Source organism: Microcebus murinus, chromosome 7 (assembly GCF_040939455.1).
Source record: "Microcebus murinus isolate Inina chromosome 7, M.murinus_Inina_mat1.0, whole genome shotgun sequence".
In the NCBI taxonomy this organism is placed as follows: domain Eukaryota; kingdom Metazoa; phylum Chordata; class Mammalia; order Primates; family Cheirogaleidae; genus Microcebus; species Microcebus murinus.
In genome coordinates, this window is record NC_134110.1 from 62,745,058 (window position 1) to 62,772,679 (window position 27,622).

The 27,622-nt window shown below is 32.6% G+C and overlaps 1 protein-coding gene and 1 pseudogene across 6 annotated transcripts in view; both read right to left on the reverse strand.

Annotated features, from left to right (window-relative positions):
- Positions 1–27,622, reverse strand: part of VPS13B (vacuolar protein sorting 13 homolog B) — a 761,111-nt gene that overhangs the window by 336,442 nt on the left and 397,047 nt on the right. For all 6 annotated transcript variants that reach the window (XM_012762009.3, XM_012762013.2, XM_012762010.3 and 3 more), the window contains 2 exons: positions 16,555–16,775; positions 5,371–5,574 (listed from right to left, as the gene is read on the reverse strand). In XM_012762009.3, the coding sequence (XP_012617463.2) occupies positions 5,371–5,574; positions 16,555–16,775 (425 nt within the window). The remainder of the gene's footprint in view (positions 1–5,370; positions 5,575–16,554; positions 16,776–27,622) is intronic.
- Positions 5,581–16,544, reverse strand: LOC142871937 (zinc finger CCHC domain-containing protein 9 pseudogene; annotated as a pseudogene).

The window sequence follows — 27,622 nt, forward strand, 5'->3', positions numbered from 1 at the left end:
AGTTTATTTTCCTAGGTGAATTTATCTTTGTTCATCTGCAAGAGCAAACACTTCAACTCTTAATCCTTGGCCTGCTTTAGAGCTTAGGGATGATCATAGTTTTGGCCACATTGCTTTTCTCTCTTATCAAAATAACTCCAGCATTCTTGTTCAATCACAAAACTTCCCAAAGGGCTAAACACTTCCACCACTGTTTGTATTTAAGTCAACAGTAACAAGTGGCCTGCTGTGGTCTTCACTACCTTTGTTCTCACTATTTCAATGCAAGGGAGGAAAAAAATGATTAAGTGTTTTTAAGCTCAGTGCCTAAGCATCAAACTCATATTTCCTACTCTACCATGACCCAGACTGAAATACAGGAAGCTAAAGCTGTATTTGCACAAAAGGACAGTGCTACCTCTCAACATGTCAGCATGAAAAGAATTACTCATAATTTAAAGTTAAATCATCTAAGGATCATATAAACAAATACTTCTATTTAATACTAACAATTGTTAGAATGTGATTTCTTAAACTAGATTCATTTATAGTAGTTTTCTATATTCAAAAGAATTTTAAAATACTAGTTTTGACCCAACTAAGCAAGAAAAATGATATTTTAAAGAGTAAAATGTTTAAAAACTTGTATGGGGTTTATTTGATTACAAATTTTAATTTAAAAAATTAAAACTACAATTTCAAATTTGTCCCCAGATACATATTTGATATAAATAAGCACAACAAATATAAGGCAACCTCAGATTATTAGGTTATATCTATACAATAAAACTACCTGAATTAAAAAAATAAAATTGAGTAGCCAAGACTTGAGAGACATTTTCTGATATGATTATTTTGAAATAAGAAAAGCATTATATACAAAATATTTCACTGAATGGTATGTGATAGCTAAACAATGACCTTCATTTTTTAATCTGCTTTAATATATATCTTTGTTTTTGCCCACCGCTATTCAAAATAAGAAGATGAAAATCTAAATGCTAAGATTTCCACATTGTGAATAAAGTTTCTCTCTAAATGTTAAGGATAAAACCATTTAAAGAAAATATTAAATGAAATAAACATTTTCAGAAGAAGCTTTAAAACAATTACGAGATTTTTAAAACAGCAATGGAATAAAATGTTCAAACTAAATCACTAAAGGGTTGTTTGAATAATAATTTGAGATAGATTACTGCTTAGATTAATTATACTTGAATAATTAAAAAACTGAAAATTATTCAAGTATAATTAATCTAAGCAGTAATCTAGTATAACTACAGCAGTTGATGCCAGATAACTTCTCGGTCCAATGTTCATTTTTTATTTAAAGCTTTGGGAGAATTTATTATTCCACATCTAGTATGGCATTGAAACAATATAATCAATATTTGACACCTTTACTTCTGAGCCAATGGTAGCTTCCCAATCTGAATCATCTTATTTATAATCTATCATTTTTCACCTAACACTTATTTCATAAAAAAAAAAAGACAGCATGAAAAGTACAATTTGGAAATACAAAAGGCAACAAAGGGCCAATTTGTCAATATGTCTTTTGTTGTTTGTACAGAATTTAATTAGAGGCAAAATACAGCTAGAGATTTCCCTTCACAATAAAGCAAATTATCAAAAAAGAAAATTATGTTAAACTTTAAAATATTGTCTAATAAATTAAAACTAAACTAGAAAATTTATTTAACATAGTAGTACTGGAAGTCCTAGCCCGAGCAATTAGGCAACAACAACAAAAAAATAAAAGCATCCAAATTGGAAACGAAGAAGCTAAATTACCTCTTTTCACAGAAGACATCATGGTTTATATTAAAAAAAACTCTAAAGATTCCACCAAGAAAACTTTTAGTATAAATGTTGCAAAGTTGCAGGATATAAAACCAACACACACAAATCAGTCAATTGTGTTTCTATGCACTAACAGTCAACAATAAGAAAATAAATAATTTCATTTACAATAGCATCTAAAAGTATAAAATACTTAGGAATAATCCAATTCAAGGAAGTGAAAGACTTGTAGGATAACAACTACAAAACGTTGCTAAAAGAAATTAAAGATGCCACAAATAATTGGAAAGACATCCAGTATTGATACATTGGAAGATATACTATTAAGTTGGTGAGAGTTACAGTTTAATGGACACAGTTTTAGTTGGGGATGTTGAAAAGTTCTGGAGACAGATGGTTGTCACAGCTGTGCAACAATGTAAATGTACTTAATGCTACATAATTTTATACTTAAGATAAAAAAGTTAACTGTAATATAAAATCATATTTGTACAGCAACAAAAATACATTACATGTGTTTATCCTCTATAAGAGATATGCTCATTAGTTTTATTTGACATAAGTTGGGCCACTGAAGTGGATTCCAATCACTATTTTATGATTAAGTATTATTTTATCAGTGAGTAGTATAAAGTTCTATTTCTAGAAATGTAGCAATATCAATATTGGAGCTGGGAAAAGGATGAAGATGTTGGCCTGTGTTCCCTTTATAACAATGAAATTAGTGTCCTTTGTCCATCTAGTTCTCACCATTTGAAGTAAACTGTAGTCACACAAAAAATTTATTAATATCAGAATTAATTTGTTTTTAAGTGATTGAGCAAAATTGTTCCCTTTAGTCTCTCAATTTCCTCACTTTGACTAATGAAGACATCATTCTTTTATTCTATCATATTTATTATAAACCTACTAAAACAAAATTGCTACCTACATTGTATTCATTTTTTAAGATCCATCTCGAATATTACTTCCTCCACAAAATATCCTCAGATCTTTTAGACTGAGTTATAAACAAATTTATTCTAACATTAACACTTTCCTCTATAACTGAGAGCATGTTTATTTGTGTTTTATCTCTCACATCAGGGCCACTATGTCCTTCGTGTAGGTTGCATACTATACAATTCTAGAGTACACCATTCATTGTGTGAATGACAGTCTCTAGATGTATGACCAATAGCTGTGACCATTTTATGTTAGTCCTGTCTTTCCTGCACGTATGCTTTTTAAATGTCTCTTTACAAAAGAATTCTTCCAAAATAGAATGCCATGGTTCTCTCAACATTGCTGTGAATACAGTACTTAGCAAACAATTGCTTAATGGAACATTCTCCTTTCTGCCACTAAAAGTCTCTTAAGATTTAACTGTACTTACCAATTTCACATGTACTACCTTTGTCTAACAATTTATTACTCCAAATTTTGAATACCAAAGCATTTCACAAAGTATATTTTGTACAGTGTTAATTGGTAGACTGTGAAAATGGGTCTTTGATTAAATAAGTTTGGAAACTGCTGCATTCAATAAAGTTAAATGGCCTTCTTTACTGCAGGACTTCTAAAAACTTTTGTGTGCTCTTAACATTGGGAATTTCCAAGACAGATTTCATTGCTTTTACTCCAGAAAGGATATGCCCCATTAACTTCATTAAGGGCTCATTTCTAGACTTTTCACTTCTTTCTCATTGGGAAAAAAAGAAAAAGAAAAGGAAAGAATAATCCCATCACTTAGGTCACCATGTTTCTAAAGATTTGGAATAGGCAGATAGAGAAGTTGCTTGCATGGGGGTTCAACAGATCTATTCCAAAGTGTTTAAAGCCTCACAGCAGGTGAAATTTGCCCTTTTAATTGAGTGAATTTGCTTCTATTGATTACTAAGACAGAAGAAATTAACATCCCCTTTACTTGATTCTTTTCACATTCTGCATTTTGCCAATGGGTTTGTTTCCAGAGGAAATGGTGTCTTTATGCAGGAAAAAAAACACATATCTTCTCCTTCCATCTATTATAGATCAGTAGTTCTGGGGAACAGGGGGGAAGTTCAGCCATCTAAGGGGTGTTTTGGAAATGAAAGAGGGTGTTTTTGGTTAGCTCAATGATTGTGTGTCACTACTGGCATTTAAGGGTTAGAAGTTAGAGACACAAGAGTTTTGAACAGCAGTGGTCCCCAATCTTTTTAGCACCAGGGACCAGTTTCATGGAAGACAATTTTTCCATGGACTAGGGGGCAAGGGACGATGGTTTCCGGATGATTCAAGTACATTCCATCTATTGTGCACTCATTAGCAGAAAGCTAATGATAACCTGTATCTGCAGCTGCTCCCCAGTACTAGCATCACCACCTCAGCTCCACCTTAGATCATCATAAAGAGTGCACGACCTAGATCCCTTACACTTGCAGTTTACTGCATGGTTTGTGCTCCTAATGCTGCACTGATCTGAAAGGAGGCAGAGCTTATGCGATGATGATGCGAATGATGGGGAGTGGCTGTAAATACAGATGAAGCCTCGATCCGCCCCCCTCACTTCCTGCTATGCAGCCCAGTTCCTAACAGACCTGTAACCATCTGTGACCCAGGGGTTGAGGACTGCAGTTGAACAGGACAGTCCTGCAAAATGAAGATTGTCTAGCAGACATTAACATAGGTGAAAATTCTGTTTATATAAACTGTTCTAAATCTAAATATAATTTTTTTTCATTTTTGCATGATTTTAATATACACTAACAGTTCCAGAAACACAACCACTATAATGAAAGACTGAATTGTGTTTTGTTCAAAACTTTACCATGAATTTGTCACTATTTCAGAAAATCATGCCACCAACAGCAATACCATCTGTGGTATTTAATATAGACTTGTACAATTCTATTTGTAGTCATCATATTCACAGTTATTATATGTATCTGAGCACTCCATTATGTAATTCATGCCCAGGTATTTATATACTAAAATACATATTATTGTATTTTAACTTAGTTTCATTTTATTTATCCTTTACATTTTATTTATGATATTATATATTTACAAGTATATGTAGTATATGTAGGTTACATTCTTTTCCATTTTCATTTCAGGATGGTAAAGGAAGCAAATAAAATATATGTTACATAAAAGAGGCACTGGTATGTTGAGTGAGCTTAGGATATAAAAAATAAAAAGAAAGGCTTTTGTGTTTTGGGGGAAGAAGGAGAGGGCATTGGGTCTAGTAGGGTTGAAAACCACCAATCTATTATAATACCCCCTGGTTCAAAAAAGAGGTAGAGGCACAGAAGTAGGGAAGGAGGAAACATGAGTTTCTTTTTCACTCAGCTTCTAAATTTCCATACTTCTGAGGAAACATGTCTTACTGTGTCTTCATTTTTATCATTTCATAGAGCATGTACTTTCTTGAACTACCTCATAACCTACTGAAAGTGATAAAAACACTTGGACCTAAAAGGAATAGTAATACATAGTGACTGTTGCCACAGCTCCTCATGATTCTTTTGAATCTGTCAGCTTCCACACTGGTAAAGTTATCATCATTCTTAACCACAGTATGGAACTCTGTGTTATTTGGTAACAGCATCTTTTAAAAACACTTACCTCAGTAGTAGTTCCAATGTCGGCAGATGGGCTGCATGTGCTAGTATCTGGAGGAGCTGTGCCTACACTGCTTCTAACTGGAGAGGTAGGGACAGGCCCTGCCATGGTGTCTGCATAGGCTGAAGATGGACTGAGATTGCTTCTCTTCTGAATCTTATTCCAGACCTTATTCATGGTATCAGTTATCTCATAGAAGAGCTGGACCTGAGCATAAGGAAAAAAAAGGGAAAACAAGTCTTTCAACTTCAAGTTACAATTCACTAAAATATTAAATATGAATAAATTAACCAGTCTGGAGAAATAAGAATCTATAAAAGTCTACTAATGTATCACTAATCATGATTTATTCACACTTGAAATTTGCTTCATACTCATACTGTGATATTTTATAATCCATCATTTTTTGTGAATTAAAACCATAATAATAAAAGCACAACTTATTACTGAACATTTATTTTAACATATAGATAATAGAATACAAATGCCTCTTAACTAGAAGACAGGATCAAAATCAGAAAACAAATACATCCTAGTAAATGTAATTATTTAGTGAAATGTGAAATAACTACCATCCTTATTTCTAAATTATTTCCACATCTAAATTTCCTCTATTTTTCCTAAGAATAAATGTGAAACTAGATTTCTTACCTAGCAAAAGAAATTTTAAAAAAGAATGATATAATATAGAATAGTAAATGAGAAATGTTACATATGAGACTTTTCCATAAGATAAAGAACATATCCAACCTACTATTCCCATGGGATATGTCATTCCACTACTCAGGGGAAAAAAACTGTTTAACTTGCACATTGTTTGACTGAGTTCTAAGATATTTACACAAGATTTCATAAATAAGCATTAATCATGGAATTTTTATGACAACATATTGCCATATACTGCATAAAACAAGCCCAGGAAATAAATGCAAATATAATATATAAGCAAATCCACAGCTGGATACCATATTCTGCTTGCCATTTTTTTGTAAAAAGTATAATTCTCGTATTTATAAAAAGTTTCAGCCCCAGGACAAATCCAGATGATGAAGCTGGCTTCTTATGTGGGCAGAACAGATGCATAAAAACACTGTTGTCAATCCTTATTTGATACAAAACAGCACTTGAATGTGCAGTATTCTCCTGCTTTTTGTGTAACAACGTTTCAAATCTCAAGTTATAGCTATTTTGTTCAAAAATAATCTAATGACTAAAGATATTATAAAAAGCTTCTTAGAAAAATATTAGCTCAAATTCTTTTGTCCTTCATAATCATGAATAAGTTTCTAAAAAGAAACAATTTTGTTACAAACAAAATTTTTTAAAAGGATTCTTTTGCTTTTTTCTGAACAATTAGAACTGACAAATGAGAGCATAAACCATAAAAGTCAGGTTCTAAATATTTCTAAGGGCATAGGCTTATTTATTTAAGAGAAATGATGCTTTCATTGTTACTACTTTTGATTCCTTTTACTGTTACCATTTAAAAATTATGTATGAATGTCAACAAGTACATTGTGTATTTAAAGTGCCAAGCAAAGACATAAACTTTAAACATATTTTTATTTTCAAAGAAGAAAGCTAACACAGAACTCAAGACTTCCCAAATTCAGAAGTTAAAAAAAGGCAAAAAATGAATATTCAACTTTTATCCTTTAAGTCATACTGAAACACTAGGCCAATTAAAGCCACAATGAACTATCACATTTCACCTATTAGAATGTCTAAAATTAAAAAGCCTAATCATATAAAGTATTAGCGAGGATGTATAGCAACTGAAACTCTCGTTGTCTGCTAGTGAGAACATAAAAATAATATGGCACTTTTTGAAAAAGGCACACACTTACCATGTGGTCCAACCATTCCATTCCTAAGTAATTTCCCTAAAATAATAAAAGCCTATGTCCATACAAAGATGTGTACATAAATGTTCATAGCAGCATTACTTGTTAATATCAAAAAAATTGGAAAAAATGACAAATGTTCTTTAACAGGTAGTAAACAAATTGAAGTATATCAATGACAGAATAGTTTATTTTTATTGCAAAATAAATAATAAATAATTCATGTTGATGCAAGCAACATCAATCTCAAGACAACTAAGCAGAATGAAAGAAGTGAGGCTAAAAAAGAATAAAATTGTGATTTCATCATACAGAATCCTAGAAAATAAAAATTAATCTATAATGACAGGATCAGTGGTTACCTGTGATAAAGGAGGAATGGGAGAGGGGATTCCAAAGCTGCATAAAGAAACTGAAGATGTTGGATTTATTCATTATCTTGATTGTGAGGATAGTTTGATGTGTGAATGTATGCCAAATCTTATCAAATTGGATAATTTAAACATGCAGTTTATTGTATGTTAAGTATACAATAAAACTTTTTTTTTTTTTTTTTTTTTTTTGAGACAGAGTCTTGCTTTGTTGCCTAGGCTAGAGTGAGTGCCGTGGCGTCAGCCTCACTCACAGCAACCTCAAACTCCTGGGCTCAAGCGATCCTTCTGTCTCAGCCTCCCAAGTAGCTGGGACTACAGGCATGCGCCACCATGCCCGGCTAATTTTTTCTATATATATTAGTTGGCCAATTAGTTTCTTTCTATTTATAGTAGAGACGGGGTCTCGCTCTTGCTCAGGCTGGTTTCAAACTCCCGACCTTGAGCAATCCGCCCGCCTCGGCCTCCCAGAGAGCTAGGATTACAGGCGTGAGCCACCGCGCCCGGCCAACAATAAAACTTTTTAAAAAAATCTCTAAAAAATGAGTACCACAAACTTTATGTCAGTTATGTATGAAGATGACATAATATCAATAATATCTTGAGTATGAAATGCTGATTGAATAGAAAAAAACATAACCTTTTATTTTTAAAAAATTATTTTCACACATATTTTCTCATTTTAATATGTAGACATTCAGAAAAGAGACTTAATCAGACTGGAGAGGCTGTGAAAAGCCTCAAGGAGATATTTTCCTGAAGGAGAAATAGGAATTCTGTCTCCAGAGGTAAAGAATAGGTACCAATTAACTCTCATCAGAGGTAAAGAATGAGCAAAAGCCAAGTGTAGGGATGACCAAGACAATATATAGGGGCAATGAAGAGTCTTATACAGTTAGAGAAGAGCTTATCCTGCAGGGTATTAAGAGATAATAGAGTCAGATAGAACAGAATCATAAAGGTAGAGAGGAAGAATAAAAATCATGGATATACAATGTGAATGGAAAACAAGGCAAAATAGAAATTCACCAAGCAATTTAGTGATTTGTGTTGAATAATGCAGTGAGCTGTAAGTGAATATAAATTTAGAAAAACTATTTCATTTGGCATATAGGTTGATACTAACCATTAAAAATCAGTTTCAAAAAGTTTTTTTAAAAATACCCAACTTTTCATATAAAACATTATACTTAGTTTAATTTTGTTTAAAAGATAAAAATCAGGAGTCTCAGAGAAATTAAAAGTGAGTGAGTGATACAAGGATATAAATCCAATTGTGTCTGACTTCAAAGTTTGTGTTCTTATATAATAATGCCAAATTCCATTGCCTTGGTAAAAACTGACCAACATAACTTACAGCAATAAAAACTATAAACAAAAGAATAGGAAATATAAAATCTATTCTTTCTCTAGTTCCACGCACTTAAGACCCCAAAATGCAAAGATAGTCTTATATTCTTGAAAATGCCTAAAAGACGACAATATATCAAATTACTGACCAAAGGAAAATTAAAGTTTTATTATGTTAAAGAAAGAATTCTATAGGCTCATATACTTTTTCAATGAACACAATTTTAGGGACTGTGAGATTAGTATATGAAGATATCAAGGCAAACTGGGTGATTTTGGTAAAACAGATAAGATGAAAGGAAGGGTTGATAGAAACCACTTGTAGGTACAAAAGCACCAGAATAAATATGTGCACTAAGAACCTTGAATAGCAATGAGAGTTTCAGGACTAATATAGACAATAACATCTGACATGACAATGAATTTGCTCTGGGCCTGCTTTACATATAGAGCTTGTACTATTTTAAAAGTACATAAACTACATGGGGGCTCTATATCTGAGCAACAATGAACCCTATTCAATAATGTACAAGGGTCATACTTCTAATGTCATCCTATTGGATAAAGCAAAGAAAGATATTTCAAGTAGGAATTATTTCAGTAATGTAATCAATAAACTTACACATTGGCCATAATCAAAAGCCATATTTGCATATTCTGACAGTCTATGCAAAATTTAGTGGGTCTATACACTGTTCTGAGAAAAAGGCTCAGTTTTTTTTTTATCACATTCTTAAAGTAAACAACGAATTAAAAAGGGCCAAGAAGTACTGATCTGTACTTCTTCCTTACAACATATGTATTTTAAAAACAAAAAGCAAAAAATAAAAACAGATGAATTAGTGAGCAAGCATTCACAAGAAAGAGATTTATTTGGAGTCGTTAATTTTAAAACAAAAATTAAAGAGTTAAATTACAAGCTCCTATGTGCATGGGTATATTTGTGTGTTTTTTATGGGTTCATGATACTTTTTTTTATTAAGACAAGATATTCAGAAAATAAAAAGAGAAATACAGATATATTTGACAATGAAAGATTAAACATTTTTGGCAAAATATGCCATAAAGTTTTTTTAAAATTTTTTAAAAATAGCAAATGTACTTTTATTCAATATTTTTAAAATGCAGATTTTGTGGAGTGGCAATTCATAAATAAATTTCTACTATAACAATATATTGTTACTGTGAACCAAGAAAACAATATAACCAAAAACTTAATTCCAAATACAAAGCAGTACCCTTTGTTTAGGGGTAGTTAACATTTATGCATAATTTTGCATTTAAAAAAGATGACTATTACAATCAAGTATACAACCACTTAATTATGTCTAAATTCTGTTAAAAATATGTTATTTTAGAGAATCCAATTTAATCATCTTATTCTTTTCTTTAATGATCTTTTTCTAAACAGCGGTAGAAGTACTCTTTGATGGGTAGAATGCAGAAAACTGCTTTTGACCACATCAAGATCACACCAATATCTACAATAGAGACTTGGCTCCAAGGGAGATCATCTCTAACTTGTGAAGTAGACCCAATTTAGAAAGTGACAATGAGGTGGTAACTAACAATACTCGTTATCAAAACTTAACAATTTTAGGTATCTTTGTTTTGAGTTTCTGTGGTTTAAGTGCATCCAAAATTTTTCACAGTCTGCACTCATTCCCTTTGCCCAGAAACCAACTGTGACCATTAGATCTGAACTCTGACGTTCAGAGGTACCTTTCTTTAAATGTCCCACAGAGCCACAAAGTTTGCATCCACCAACATCAGCATAGAGTCCTTTGGGATTATCAGGACAAGATCTAAACAAGTGCTCCATTTTCCCACAAACAAAACATTTTGTAAAAGGAAATTCACCACCACCTAGGTCTACTTAAGCCTTTTACTTGGTTATTTTGTGTTCTGTGTGTCCACGTAGGTAACATATTCCAGCACCCCTATCTCGATTTTCAAAGATAGCTGGGCAATCTGCAATTCCATGACCAGGCTTTCTACACTAGGAACATACTCTTGCATATTTCTTTGCTGCTTGTCTTTTTATAATCATCTTCCTTCCCATTGACTGCCTTTCTTTAAAGCAACTGTATGTCTTCCCTTATTTCCTGACTGCCTGTTGCTATGTAATCCCCATTATGAGACCATCTGTGAGTTCTATCTTAGGTATTCCAAGAATCCATTCACGTCATCATTTAATTACTATTTTCTTTTTGTTCCTTTTATGTTTTGCTTGGGGGTGTATCATTTTTAAGGTATAGTCTATTGGTTCAAGTTGTTTATGCTTTGGTAGGTTTTGGCTTATTCCTTCAAAGGACCCCTTCTTCATGCCTTCTCATGATGTTGCGGGTAAGGGTCTCTTGTCATGTGTGGTGGTAACTCATGTCCATCCAGTCATAGCTTCATCAGAAGCACCTTATCAATTGCACATGAATCCTCTAGAGCAGCTGAATTGGGGAGTGAGAGAAGCCTGCCAGATGCCATAAAATTTAAAGGCAAATTAACTGCATTACAGAAAAAAATGTTTGTATTTATAATAGAGTATAAAGGAAGCTCTGTCAAATTGCTAAGAAAGGAAAACTAACTTATTAGAAGACTGGGTAAATGATATGAATTATCAATTCACAAAAAAGCAAATTCGCTGGTCAATAAACATTAGAAAAAATGCTCAACCTTATTAATCAACAAAACACAAATTAATGTAAACAATATAAATTATCAATTCACAAAAGAGCCAACTCAATGGCCGATAAACATTGGAAGAAATGCTCAACCATCTGGTGTTATTTCCCTTCAGCATGAAGAACATTTTTTAGCACTTTATGTAATACAGTTCTACTGGTGATATTCTTTTATCTTTCTTTAGTTTTCATGTACAAAGGTTATTTATGCTTGATTTAGACTTCTGGATTGAGCAGCTTTATTTTTTATTTTCATAATTTAAAGATGTTCTTCTGGCCTCCATGGTTTCTTATGAAAATTAAACTGTTAATGAAATCTTGGTTCTCCTGTAATGTGTCATATATGCATTTTCTCATGATATTTTCAAGATTTGCTCTTTATCTATGGATTTCAACAGTTAGATCATGACATATGTAGACATGGCCTTCTTCACCTGTTTGTCTTATTCATCTTAGTTTTCCTTATGTCTGCCTTACACGTAGGACTCAGTATTTGCTTAATTCATTTGGGGAATGTGGGAGAAGCAATCAAGCTGTCCTCTGGAATTTTGAAAGACTTCAGAGAGAATCTTAAAAGCATAAGCTAAAGCAACCACTCATAAGAAAGAGGTTTATATGGAGTCTCAAGTTTTATCATTAAAATTCAGGTTAATCTGTCTCGATCTTTATTCCATTCTAATTTAACAGAGAGAATGGCCTGGAAAAAAAGGCTAAAAATGTTTTCCATCTTTTTGAAACTTCCCCAGGTCCTTTTGGAGAACTAAAACCTGCATCCCTGCCTCAGGCCAGTGGTCAGGAAGTAGAGGGGAGTATCTTTTGTTCTTTGAGCTATAGGACAAGATGTGGTTCTACGGAAGGTCATGGTTAGAGGTCATGGAGTTGTCTTCACTGGAGATGTGATGATCAGAATCTTAACCTGTACTTGAAAAGCAAGCCTAGAACTGAAAATCCTCCCTTTTGAACCAATGTATTTCAGCTTATGATTAGGAACTGGTACTTTAAGATGGGAGTCTGCCATTTTTGTCATTTGCTGGCAAATTAATAAATATCTCTTTCCATTTTCCTCAACTACTTGTCTTTGTTATTCTAATGCAGCCTTGGGGACAAGTGCTGAACTTCTGGTAACACTAATGTAAGTATTTAAAGATAGGTTTCCCTCTAAACATTGCCATAAGCTATAGCCACTTTTTTTTTTCACTGTCATTCAATAAAAATATTTTCTAATTTCCCAAGTGATTTTCTCTTTATCCCATAAATTATTTAGAAACATGTTAAGGTCCAGATATTTAAAGTTTCTCTTAAAGATTTTTATTATTATTAATTTTTAATTAATTTGACTATGGCCAAATAATATACTTTTGTATGATTTTGGTCCTCTTAAATATGAGACCATGTATTATATACCTGAAAAAAGGTGCAATGCAGTTGTTGGATATACTGTTTGATAAGTACCAATTAGATCAAGGTGAGTTCATAGTATTTTTCATATCTTCTATATCTCCGCTTATTTATCTACTTTTATTATCCATCGCTAAGAGAAGTATTATAAAAACTTCCTACCAAGGTTGTACAATTATCTATTTTTCCCTTTATTCTGTCAATTTTTGTTTCATGTCACTCTTTATCTCAGATAATATGATTTTATTTCATCTGATACTATAATAAGTCCAGCCTTCTTATACTATTTGTATGGTGTATCTTTTCCTATGCATCTACTTACAATCTATTTCTTTATATTTCATGTATTTCACTTTTAGGCAGTATATAGTAGAGTCTTGCATTTTTCCTCCACTGTATAAATATTTGTCTTTTAATTGAAGTATTTAGGCCAGGAGTTTGCAAACTTTGTCTCGTCCCTAGGCTTTGTGAGGTACACTGTTATTGCTCTGCAACTCCTGGCCTCAAGCAATCTTCTTGCCTCAGCCTCCCACAGTGCTAGGATTACCACATGAGCCACCATGCCCACCCCAAGTTCTGTTATTGCTACTCAATCCTGCAGCTACACCATGATTGCAACATAAAAAAAAATGAGTGTGGCCAAATTTGCCTGTAGGCATTAATCTGTTGATTCCTACTTCAGACAATTAACATTTAATATAATCATTGATATAGTTGGCTTAGTGCTACCATTTTATTTTTTGTATTCTGTTTCTACCCCCTACCTTTTCTATGTTTTTCTTTCTTGATTTCTTTTGGCTTATTTGAATATTTTTTAGTATTTAATTTTAATTCATCTATTGGCTTTTTGGCTCTATCCCTTTACAATTTTGCCCATTTTTACCCACATTTGTTAGTGGGTTGTTCTAAAAGATTATAATATACATACCAAAACTTTCACAGCTTAAGTGTTTATGTTTTACACGATATGCAAAAACTTGGCTCTTTTCCTCATCTTCCTTAATGTTACAGTTACCTGGTATATCTTTTATATTACATCTATATGCAATGAAACACCCAGTAGACAATGCCATGCTTTTTGCAATAGTCATATATATTTTTAATAGTTTTTCCAAAAAATATTTACCAAGCTATTTACCATTTCTGCTAGTTTTCTTTCATTTCTGAAGATCCACGTTTTAATCTGGTATCATTTTCCTTCACCCTGAATGACCTCTTTTAGCATTTCTTGTAGAATAGGGCAGCTGGTGATAAATTTTTAGTTTCCTTTATTTAAAAATGTGTTTATTTCACTTTCATTTCTGTGGGGTATCCTCACTGGGTTAACAGTTCTTTCATGTTAGCACTTTAAAGACAGTGTTCTAATATCTTCTGTCTCCTATGGCTTTTAATGAGAAATCTACACTCATTCAAATCACTACTTACTTATATGGAAGCTGTCTTTTCCTGTAACTGCTTTTAAGATTAAAAAAAATTATAATAGCAGCCTTAAAGTCTTTTTGCGATTCAATCATTTTAAAATAGTTGAAACATTCATTTACATGGTAGTTAATTGTTAGTTTTTACATTGTTCCCAGAGTATACAGGAATAACCAGTAGGAAAAGTAGGCTCAGGGGGTCTTACATTGACATGCTAGGAATAGATCTCCTATGCATTCCTTTTTAATGGATTCTGTGATAAAGGATCTAGAGAAGTTGAATCTGTTTCTCTATATTCTATTTAGTAGAGCTGCCATAACAAAGCACCATAAACTGAGTGGCTTAAAACAACAGAAATTTATTGTCTCATACTTCTAGATGCTAGAGTCCAAAATCAAGATATCAGCAGGGCCATGCACGCTCTGAGACTAAGACTGAGTAGAACTGTTCCTTGGCTCTCTTCCTAGCTTCTGGAGGTGGTCGGCAATCTTTGGTGTTCCTTAGCTTTCAGCTTCCTCACTTTGATCTCTGCTTCCATGTTTACGTGGCACTTTCTCCGTTATGTCTTCACAACACCTTTCCTCTATATGTGTCTATGTCTAAATTTCCCATTTATAAGGGTACCAGTCACACAAGATTATGGTTCACCCTAATTACCTCATTTTAACTTGATTTCTTCGGTAACAAACCTATTACCAAATAAGGTCATATTCTGAGATACAGGGGGTTATGACTTTAATATTATCTTTTTGAGAGAACACAATTCAACCCATAACAGCTTCCCTTCCTCTTCGGAACATTTTTAAAGAACCATTAGCAGCAGTATTTAAAGAGTGATCTCAGAGAGGGTAAGTCATTTCATAAGTATTCTCTTCTATATCACTATTGGTTATAACAGAAACGCAAATGGCCATTAAACTGGAATGTTTAGTATCATTCAAAAGCATTTACTACTGATTCAAACAGAAATGACTTTTATAATGGAGGATGAGCTCTTACATTTTTATGATACTGTCCTTTTAATATAACTGCCTTGTCGTAATTATATGCATTTTTATAAGGCTTTCATCAATATATTAGCAGACCCAATCTTTTCAAAGTGTACGAATATATTAAAAAAAGTCATACCAATCTGTTTATGGTAGGGGAAGAGAGGCAGAGAGGAGAGAAGAAAGGAGGACAGTATCAATAAGGTGCTTTATAAAATACGGAATGACACTTGAATCTGCTTTATAAAAACAAACTTGAATTAAATTATTTTCTGAGAGATAGTATCTCACTTTGTTGTTCAGGCTAGAGTGCAGTGGCTATTCACAGGCATGACCATAGCCTCAAATTCCTGGGCTCAAGTGATCTTCCTGCCTCAGTCTCCTGAGCAGCTGGGACTGTACTCAAATAACGTGAATGTACTTTTCAAAAGCATCCTTTAAAAACTGGCTTATAGTTAATACTAGGATAAACATCGACTTACTGATATTGATATATAAGATCCAATAATATTCTAAAATGGATTATTTTAAAATATAACTTCAAATAACATTCAATATGCATAATATGTAGAAAATACAGTACAGTATACTTAAGGTTAAAGAAACAAGTATAAATTGTATGCAATTAATCATGTGTGCAAATCCTGTTTATTTGAATTCGTATAAAATTATAAAGTTGCAAGAGATAATATGGTTGGCTCATGACAACTGAAATCTTATGGGATTAATAAGATGCCTTTTTAAATAGTAAACAGTGCTATTCTTTTAAAAAATATAGCATTATAAGTAAAGTTCTGAGTGAGAATCTGATTGAAAATCACATTGGATCAGTTCAACAGTCTTATCCAGTCTAACAGTAAAATAGTTCTTCAGTGTTTAAAAACATTACATCTGCAACTGATTTCATTCCATCAGCCAAAAGATGCATTTGTGTTACAACCATTACATTTTCAAAAGAGTTTAAATTACAAAACTTGAGAGAGCTTCAAAGCAATTCTTAATCTAACCACCCTGATCTTGATGGCCCAGTTAAAAATAATTTAGGATACTTAATAGAATAGAGACCCTTCAATAAAATGAATAATTGTTTTAAAATCACATTACTTTAAATTTCCTTTCATAAATCAAATGTACCAACCTGGGGGTTTGAGCATTTTATCTCTAGTGACTCTAGGTCAACATGGAGACAGACAACAAATGAATGTCGTGTATCAGGTCCTGTAGCAAGTAGCTTCTGAGATGTGACAGCTAGAGTAGAGGTACAACCCATAGGTTCCACTAGGCAAAGTGTCACTTGTTTTCCAAGAAGTGTATATATGCTGAAATGATGCAAGCTGATAGTCCAAGGAAAAGCATCACCTGATAAAAGGGACAAAAGGGAGTAGGGAAGCATACAAACAAATATACAGTTAATTGCCACTTGATAGTAAATAGTCTATTGTTTACATAATTTTTTGAGATGAGGGTCTCACTCTGTTGCCCAGGTAATCACTGCTCACCACAGCCTCAAACTCCTAGGCTCAAGAAATCCTCCTGTAGTCCTCTCGAGTAGCTAGGACTATAGGTATATTCCACCATCCCCGGCTTTTTTTTTTTTTTGAGACAAAGTCTCACTCTGTTGCCTGGGCCAGAGTGCTGTGGTGTCAGCCTAGCTCACAGCAACCTCAAACTCCTGGGCTCAAGCAATCCTTGTACCTCAGCCTTCTGAGCAGCTGGGACTATAAGCATGCACCACCATGTCTGGCTAATTTTTTCTATATGTTTTTTAGTTGTCCAACTAATTTCTATTTTTCTTTTCTTTTTTTTTTTAAATAGAGACAGGGTCTCGCTCTTGCTCAGGTTGGCTTCAAGCTCCTGAGCTCAAATTATTCACCCACCTTGGCCTCCCAGAATGCTAGAACAGCTAATTTTTAATTTTTTGTAGAGATGGGATTTGGCTATGTTGCCCAGGCTGGTCTTGAACCACTTGCCTCAATTGATACTCCCATCTTGGCTTCCCAAAGTGCTGCAATTATAGTGGTAAGCCACCATGCCCTGCCTGTTTATATTTGAAGTGAAAAACATTTAACATTTAGGATTAATACTACGTCGTTAAAAAGCATCACTGCATTCTAGTCTGGGCAACAGAGTGAGACCCTGTCTCTAAAAAATAAATAAAAGAGCAAGTATAGTATCCCAAAGTAGCTAAACAATTTACAAGTTACTTAAAAGTTATCTTTTAAAAATGTTTGTATTTATTATAACATATTATATCAATAATTATGTACATTATAAAACACATATGAATAGAAATTAAAGAAATGAGATAAAAATATAAATAGAAGTTATAACTTCCTCTTCCCTTACCCTAGTGAATTGTATTGTACAACTATTGGGGAGTATGTACCATACCTTAGAGATATGGAAAATGGATTAAATTAGGAAAGTGTAATAATTTTTCTATGGACTGAAAATGACCATAGATCTGGAATGAGGAAGGAAAAGAGTAAACAATCTACTATGGCCTACTGAGCCACCTGCATCAGAATCACATGGGTGCTTATTTGAAACAGAGGTTCCTAGGTTCTACTTCAGACCTACTTGATCAGAATTGGTAGTGGTAAGACCCAACATGAATTTGATATGTTTCCTAGATGACTTATGAGTTATTTTTAAATAAAATGTACTTGATAAAAAATTAGCATTCATAAATTTCAGGACTAAAGTAAAATACCTTTTATACTTTTATCCTTTACTAATTTATCTCAGATAAGATTAATTTATTAGTATAAATTTCTGAGATAAAACCATCTTTTTATTACAGTTATAGGAAAGTATTTTTTGAATTTTTAAAAGTCCACTCATTATTAGAATGTAAACATTTATTATCACGTTAGCAATTTGATGGAAAATATGTTCCTGTCACTTATATTTTGGACTTTACATTCTACTAGTGCTTGTCAGTATAGACAGTTTTAAGTAGCTCAGTTATTTTAAAACAAATTGAGAACATTTATTTGTTTTTAAAATAGTACCTAGTACCTCATTACAGACACTACAGATAACTTAGAAAGTATAATATATGAAGAAGAAAATATCAAAACCAGTCATAATTCACCTTTCACTCTGCTACCTCCAATAAAAAGTAATATATTTTTTTGAGACAGGGTCTCACTGTGTCATCCAGGCTGAAATACAGTGTTGTGATCATATATCTCACTGCATCCTCAAACTCCTGGCCTCAAACGATCCTCCTATCTTGGCTTCCCAAAGTGCTGGGATTATAGGTGTGAGCCACTGTACCTAACCTCTATTAACACTTAGTTATATTTCCTTCATATATGTTTCCTTCATATATATTTTTCCCCTATAGGTAACAGACATGCCCAGGCAGAGTTAGGACATGGATCACAATGTACTTATAGTTTCACATTATTTTTTTCATTAAAGGAAAAATAACAAGTGAATTATTAAGTGGATTGTGCTATAAATATGTTAGAAGAGTCTAAATATGCATTTGATATTCAGTAGGTGCCACAAAGTAGATTTCTACAAGTTTGAACATTCAAAATGACTTGACCAAATATAGTTAATAAAACTACAAAATCAGAAACTCTGAAATGGAGACTTGCATGATAGAATAAATCTAGCAACAGTAGTTCACAATAACTTGATTGGAAATAATGTTAACTGCATAATAATATGTGGTCAGCTTTGTGGTACTTTGTCTGCCTTAAGATTTAAAATATTTTGCCCCCAAGAAAAAATTACAAACTTTAAATCATCTGTAACTAATTCTCAAATTATTTAAAAACCTACATCAAATTCCATGCTATTTACAAAATAAAGGCTCTGCCAAATTTGTTTTAAAATATTTTGGAATGATTTCAGATTACATAATTTAAATCTGGTAGTGAGCTACACATATTTTTTGTCAAACCTTGTATTATCCATGAAATGCTAAATGGTGGTTATGTTGGAAGAGCAGCACATTTAAATCTGTCAAATTTGAAAAAAAATTCCAAATGACACTGGCACTATCTCATATTTATGTTTCTGTTTCTTCTTTGGAATTAGATCAATAAATTGAAATTGAGTATTTCATACCCTAACTCATACTAAGAACCCTTTAAAACAGTGGTCCCCGACCTTTATGGCACCAGGGACCATTTTCATAAAAGACAATTTTTCCACAGACCAGGGAAGCGGGATGGTTTCAGGATGATTCAAGCACATCACTCTCATTGTGCACTTTATTTCTATTATTTATTACATCGTAATATATAATGAAATAATTATAGAACTCACTGTAGGTTGGGGACCCCTATTTAAAAGTACTACTACTTCATGCCTATTTACTTAGCATGCAGATTGCCTCTTTTAAAAAGCATACTATACCTAAAAGATAAGATATTAATATGTAATGACAAAAATTCTATAATTAATCACTTTGACAAAAATCCACAGAACACATTAACTGCACACACCCAAATATACTCCAAAATAAAAATGCCTTATCTAATTATAATACTGGCAAAACAGTGTTCTGGTTACTCCCTAGACTATGTTCAGATATCCATGACAGGCCAGATCTGCATACTACTCTGAGAACTTTATGTAGATATCAATCTGCGGTGACCTTCAAGATTAGGACTTTTATTTTACTTGGAAAGTTCTAATGCTATAATCTGGGTCTCTTACTTTAGAAAGAAAATATTTCTGCCAGAATCCAGAAATTTTCAAACAAAATGTCTAAAAAACAAGAAAAAGAAAGCAGAAAGAGTGAGAATCCCATTTTTGTGCGAATTTGTGACCCCCCTCCTATGGTATCAACAGAGAAAGAATACAAACAAAACAATTCTCAACAAAGTGATTACCAAACACTAATGTAATTCAGATAAAATAATGTGAAAGAAAGTGAATATGACAGAGGCTTTGGGACAAAATGAAAAAATTCCTTACATTATATTAAATGCTTTTGATTTTATGCTACACTAAACTCAAAGATTATGGTTTAGATGACACAAATAATTTTAATTATATATATAAATACATATATACACACATACCCTTATCATAGACATCTAAGTTATCAGCCTGAATCTTGTCAGTATAGAGATATACCCTCTGATTAGAGAATCATTCTTTCCATTCCAAAAGATACTTTACTATGCTACGGGAAAAAGTATGTACTTGGGGTCAATATGAATCACCTTACAAACATCTACCTCACAAATGAGGAAAGAATGTTGGTCAATATTGGAGATGCTTTCCTCAGTTTTCTTTGCTTTCATAACCTTAGTCACTGAATGATTAATTTGCCATTAGAAACAAAAAAAGTCATCCTCTTTCCCAAGCTTTTTCCCTTATGTTTAACAAACGAGTGTAACTCAGGCAGATTTGTATTTCAAATATGAATTAGTGTAAACAGGAGTACGCTATCACCTATTGTTAGGGTAACACTTTAAAGACAGATACACTACAATACAAATGAGCCAAAATTACTGACATTGTTTCCCCAAACCAGTTAGCACTTAACTGATTTACAGGCAGTTAAGATGAAGCATTCTTTAATTTTAAGCAATATTCATTTAAGTAATGGGTACTTTGAAGGAATCAAGGCATTAAAAATGATATAAAATGTAATCAATCCTCCTGGAAAAATATAGCTAAAAAGTCTATAAAAAAGGAAATGAAAATTAGCAATCTATAATTTTATTTCCTCTGTAAATAAAAATCTACATTTGGAATACTGTTTTATATTAGAAAATGTGAAATGTACTGCATGTACAAAATATAACAATAATGATAATAAGAAATAACTGATTTCAAATTTGTGATTTTCTTCACATCTAGAAACCTAAGAAATCATGCCTAAAACTACTTATTTCTGAAAGTTATTACTGGTTTAATCATGATTTTGTCATCAAAATTTCATTATTCATAAATAAATTTAAAATTGCTTTCAAAGATTCTCTAAAATTATGATTTCAATGATAAACAATGCAAAACTAGAATAATCTTTGCTTTTAAAGGGAGAAGGGACCAAAAGAATAGCATTGTCCTTCAGGCAATTTAGGTATTACTAGCTACTCTACAGTTTTGAAAGAAATGTGACTATTACAACAATGTGTGAATTACTTGGCATCAATTTTTGGTAAGGAAGATTCCCACTGCTCTATAAGATCAAATTCTCTCACTAATATCAGGGCCATGAGATGAACAGCTGTCTTAGTCAGCTTTGGCTGCTATAACAAATTACTATTGGCTTAAACAACAGACATTTATGTCTAATAGTTCTGGAGCTGAGGATTCTGAGATCAAGGTGCTGGCAGATTTGGTTCTTGGTGAGAGCCCTCTTCGAAGCTGGTTTGTACAGAGCTCCTTTCTTGCTGTGTTTTCATATGGCCAAGAGAGAAGCAGCTCTGGTGATTCTTCTCCTTCTTAAAAAATCACCAATCCCATCAGGTAGACTCCAACCTCATGATGTCATATAAACCTAATTACCTCCTAAACGCTCCACCTCCTAATACCATCACATTAAGGGTTGGGGTCAGGGCTTCAACATAAGAATTTTGGAGGAACAGAAATATTCAGTCTATAATTTTAGTAGAGGCAAACTGAAATGTGGGATTATATAAGAAAGGAACAAAGAAGCCAGAATCTAACAGATTTGTAAACCAACAGTGAAAAGATGATAGCTAAAGTGCAGGTATAGATGTCAATACCCAGGAAAGCTATAAATATGAAAGACATTTATATTTAAGAGAATGGCAGAGGAAAAGGAAAAAGAGCCCATGAAGAACATTCAAAAAGGAGTGGCCAAGATCCATAAAAAACAAACCAAAAGAGTGGTTACCAAGAAGTTAGGAAAGAATTTCAAGAAGTAATCAACCAACATTGTCAAGAATAAAAAAGTTTCCATTAGATTTGGCAACCAAGAGGTTTGTTTTGTTGATTTAATAAGGTGAAAAGATATCTCAACATTGCTGTATGCCAACATGAGGAAAATAAAGGGTTTATAATTGATGAAGCAAATTCTTTAAAAACATAGCACATAGCATACGGTACACAATAAATATTCGTTTTAGGAAGGAAGGAAGGAAGGAAGGAAGGAAGGAAGGAAGGAAGGAAGGGAGGGAGGGAGGGAGGGAGGGAGGGAGGGAGGGAGGGAGGGAGGGAGGGAGGGAGGGAGGGAGGGAGGGAGGGAGGGAGGGAGGGAGGGAGGGAGGGAGGGAGGGATTATAAATAAGTAAAAAGGGCTGAATCCTAAGCATTGACAGCAATACAAGGACTACTTCTAGTAAGGTAGATTCTTTTGTTGAACAAATATTATGAGTTAAAATTACATGACATTATTCTAGGATCTAGGGACAGAGCAGTGATCAATATAAACTCATTGTTCTTATGGAGCTTGCATTATAGTGGTAGAAGGAAAGAAATCAACTGACTAATCAAATGACATACAATATAATGATGGTGATAAGTGAAGGAGTTTAGGAAATTTCATCCCAAAATATGACTTCTTGGTATAAGGAGTATTTTGAATTAAAGGCCCCTTAGAGATCAACAGACATTGGAAGGGGGTTTCCCTCTTTCTTTATAAGAAATTCAGACCCATCAAAAAAAAAACCCCAAACCAAAAAAAACAATTGACTTCACTTCCCTGACCTGTTATCTCAGTATCTTGCAGGAAAAAAGATCAAGACCCAGACCTGGCCCAAAGAATTTTAAATATAATACCTGTCTCTTGGGTTAATTTAATTTCTACAAAGAATCATTTACAAGTTAATCAGTTTCTCTCCATCCATTCATTCTCCCAAGTAGCTGTTAATCCTCCCTAGTAACCATTTACTGCCACTCAACAGAATTATCTATATTCCTGATCTCACTCCTCCTCTAAAATGAAAAACCTAACAATTATAGATGTATATGCATCTAACAGCAGAATCTCAAAATACAGTTATGCACCACATAATGTTTTGCTTAATGACAGACAGCATATATGATGGCAGTCCCATAATATTATAATAATGTATTTTAACTGTACCTTTTCTATTTCTAGATATACATGGATACACAAATACTTACCATTGTGTTACAACTGCCTACAGTATTCAGTATAGTAACATTCAGTACAGGTTTTTAGTCTAGGGGCAGTAGGCCATGCAACAGATGGGGTACAGCCTACATGTACAGTAGGCTATACCATCTAGGTTTGTGTAAGCACACTGTGATGTTCACACAGCAAAAATGTTGAGTGATGCATTTCTTAGAATAAATCTTCACTGTTATTGATGTGTGACTATACATGAAGCATAAACTGACAGTATTTAAAAGGAAAAATAGACATCATCATCAACTACTCAATCTAATTGACATAAAAAGACTACCATACCTAAGAACTACAGAATACACATTCAAGTACATATACAACATTCCCCCCAAAAAGCCATATGCCAGAACATAAAACAAGTCTTAATAAATTTAAAAGAATTAAAACTATACTAAATATGCTCTCTAACCACACTGGAATTAGATTAGAAATCAGCAACAGAAAGAAATCTATGAAATCCCAAAATATTTGGAAAGTAAACAACACACTTTTATGAAACCCAGGGTCCAAAGAAGAAAACATAAGGAAAATTATAAAATATTTTGAAGTAAATAAAAATGAAAACATATCAAAATTTCTGATATACAGTTTACTAAATCTCTCAAATCAATAACCTAAGTTTTCACCTTGAGGAACCAGAAAAAATAAGGCAAAAGTAAACATAAAGCTAGTAGAAAAATGAAAATAATAAAGATTAGAAGTAAAATCAATGAAATAGAAAACAGATGAATAAGTTTTTAAAAAAATCAATGAAACTAAAACTTGATTCCATGAATAGATTATTAAAGTCACAACCTTTTAGGGAGACTAACATAGAAAAAAGGGGTAAGTCAAAAATTATCAAATTAAGAAATGAAAGATAGAAAAAAAAAAGGAAGAAATGAAAGAGGTAATATCACTATTAACTCTTCAGAAATTAAAAAAATTAAAAGGGAATCTTTTTTTTTTTTAGTTTTTTAGAGTTTATAGAGCACCTTAACTTATAGCCTTCAATTTTAAATTTATAAGTTAGTTGTTAAACAATTAATGTAAACAGATGATGACAATATAGGTACAGGTGTCAAGTCCATAAGCCCAACAAATTCAAATAATAGACAGTATAGGGTTGTAGACAGTATAAATTCTGATAATGTTTAGCTTGTGTTTCTGTGAGGGTCACTAATATGTAATCTTTTTTTTTTTATTTCAGGGTATTATGAGGGTACAAACATTTTGGTTACATTTTATGTCTTTGCCTCACCCAAGCAAGTGTTAGAGGCATACCCTTCCCCTCTACAATGCCCACTGTGTCCTAAAAGGGACTCTTAATAACAACTTCATGCTAACAAATTAGACAACTTAGATAAATGAACAACTTTCTAGAAAGACACAAATTACTACCAGTGACGAAAGGAGAAATACACCTATAATAAATAAATAAATTGAATTCGTAATTTAAAAACTTTTGACCAAAAACACCCAACCAACTCCATATGGCTTCACTGGTAAATTCTATTAAACATTTAAAGAAATAATGTCAATCCTTCATAAACTTTTCCAAAAATTGAGCAGGAGGAAAGACTTCCCAACTTATTCTTTGAGGCCAGCATTAACTTGATCTAAAAACCAGACAAAGTCATTATAAGAAAACTACAGACTAAAATCCCTTCAAGAATATACATACAAAATCCTGTAAAAATTTAACAAACCGTATTTAGCACTATATGAAGTAGATGATATACTATGACTAAATGGGGCATATTTAAAAATATAAGATTGTCTTAATCAATTAAGAAATTAATTAAACATTTGTACTACCATAATATGTTGAAGTAAAAAAATAAAGAAATTAATTATGTAAAATTGGTTAATGTTATACACAATATAAGTAGCATAAAGGACAATGACTACATGATCATCTCAATAGATTTATGAAAGTATGTGACAATATTCCAAAGCAATTCATAATAAAAGTCTCAATAGACTAGAAATTAAATGGATCATTCTCAATCTGATTAAGTGCAACTGCGATAAATCCACAGATACCATCAGACTTAATAGTGAAAGATTGAATGCTTTCCCTCTAGGATTGGGAACAAGGCAAAGAAAACCACTCTCACTAGTTCTATGCAACATTGTACAAGAAGTTCTAGTCAATGGTCTAAGGTACAAAACATAACAAAATTAATGCCATCCAGATGGGAAAGAAAGAATAAAACTGTTTTTATTCATATATACTGTGATTCAGTATATAGAAGATCTCAGAAAATCCAAAATAAAAACAAGTAGAACCAGTAAACAAGTTCAGCAAGATCTCAGAATAAAAGAAAAATATACAAAATTCAACTGTGTTTTTATATACTAGGAATGAAGAATATAAAAATAAAAATAAGAATATAATTCTATTACAATAGCATAAAATAAATAGGAATAAATTTAACAAAGGAATTATAAGATTGATACACTGAAATGTGCCAAGTATTTCTGAAGATCTAAATAAAAGAAGAAAATTCTGTATTCATACATCCAAAGACTCAGTATTTTCAAGATGGCAAATTTCCCCTATTGAGCTATAAATCAAATGCAATTCCTACCAAAATTCTCACAGGCTCTTTTTGTAGAAATTGATAAGTGGATGCTAAAATTTTTACTGAAATGCAAAGGATACGGAATAGATAAAATAATTTCAAAAAAGAAAGTTGGATGACTTTTATGACCTAATTTCAAAACTTACTATGACACCACTATAAATCAAGACTGTGTGGTATAGATACAAGGATAGGCAAATAGATCAATGGATTAGAATGTACAGTCCAGAAAAATATAATTACATTCATGGTTAACAGATACACAACAAAGATGCCAAGACAATTCAATGGAGAAAGAACTATTTGTTCTTTTGAACAAATACTAATGTGACAACTGGATATCTGCATGCAACAAAATGAACTTAGACCCTTACCTCACACCATATACAAAAAGTACCTCAGAATGGATCATAGATCTGAATGTAAGAGCTAAAATGATGGCAACAAAAGCACAACTGATAAAAGATAAGAAAATCAACAAAGTGGATTTCATAAAATTTTACATTTTTATGCTTCAAAAGTAGCCATTAACAAAAGGAAAAGACAAGCCATACCCCAGACAAAAACACTAGCAAATCATATCTGAAAAAAAATTATATCTGGAATATCTATATATATATAAAACCTCTTAAAACTCAAAAATAAGATAACTCAGATATGGAAAAATGATTTGAATAGACATTTCACTAAAGAAGATACATGAGTGGTTATTAAATATATGAAAAAATACTCAGTATCATTAGTTATTACAAAAATGCAAATTGATACCAAAATGACATATCACTACATATCTACTAGAATAGCTAAAATACCAAGTGTTGGCAAGGATATGTAGAAAGTAAAACCCTATCACACTGATAATGAGAACGTAAAATGGTATAACTACTTGGGAAGCAATTTGGCAGTTTCGTTCAACATAAACCTACCATACAACCTAATAATTCCACTCCAAAGACTCTATCCACCATAAATTGTAATAATTTGTCCATGCAAATACATGTATCCAAATATACATAGCACTATTATTCATAACAGACAAAAACTTTGAACAATCCAAGTTTATATCAATCGGTGAATTGATAAAGAAATATAGTATAACCATACAATGGAATAAAGTAACAAACTACCAATACATGCTATATCATGGAAGAACTTCAAAGAAGTCAGATGCAAAAGGCTACATATTGCATGATTCCAATATGTTAAAATGTCCAGAAACTTTATAGGGACCGGAAGCAGATCAGTGGTTGCCTAGGGTTGGAGGTAGGAGCAGGAATTAACTGCAAATAGACACAAAGAAACTTTTGGGATGATGGAAATGTTCTATTATACAATTGTGTTGTGGTAATGGTTGCACGTCTTTATAAATTTACTAAAAATCATACAGTTGTATACTTATAATGTACTAATATTATGATATGTAAATTATACTTCAATAAAGTTGTTTTTCAAAAAAGAGTGACAGGCCGGGCGCGGTGGCTCACGCCTGTAATCCTAGCTCTCTGGGAGGCCGAGGCGGGCGGATTGCTCGAGGTCAGGAGTTC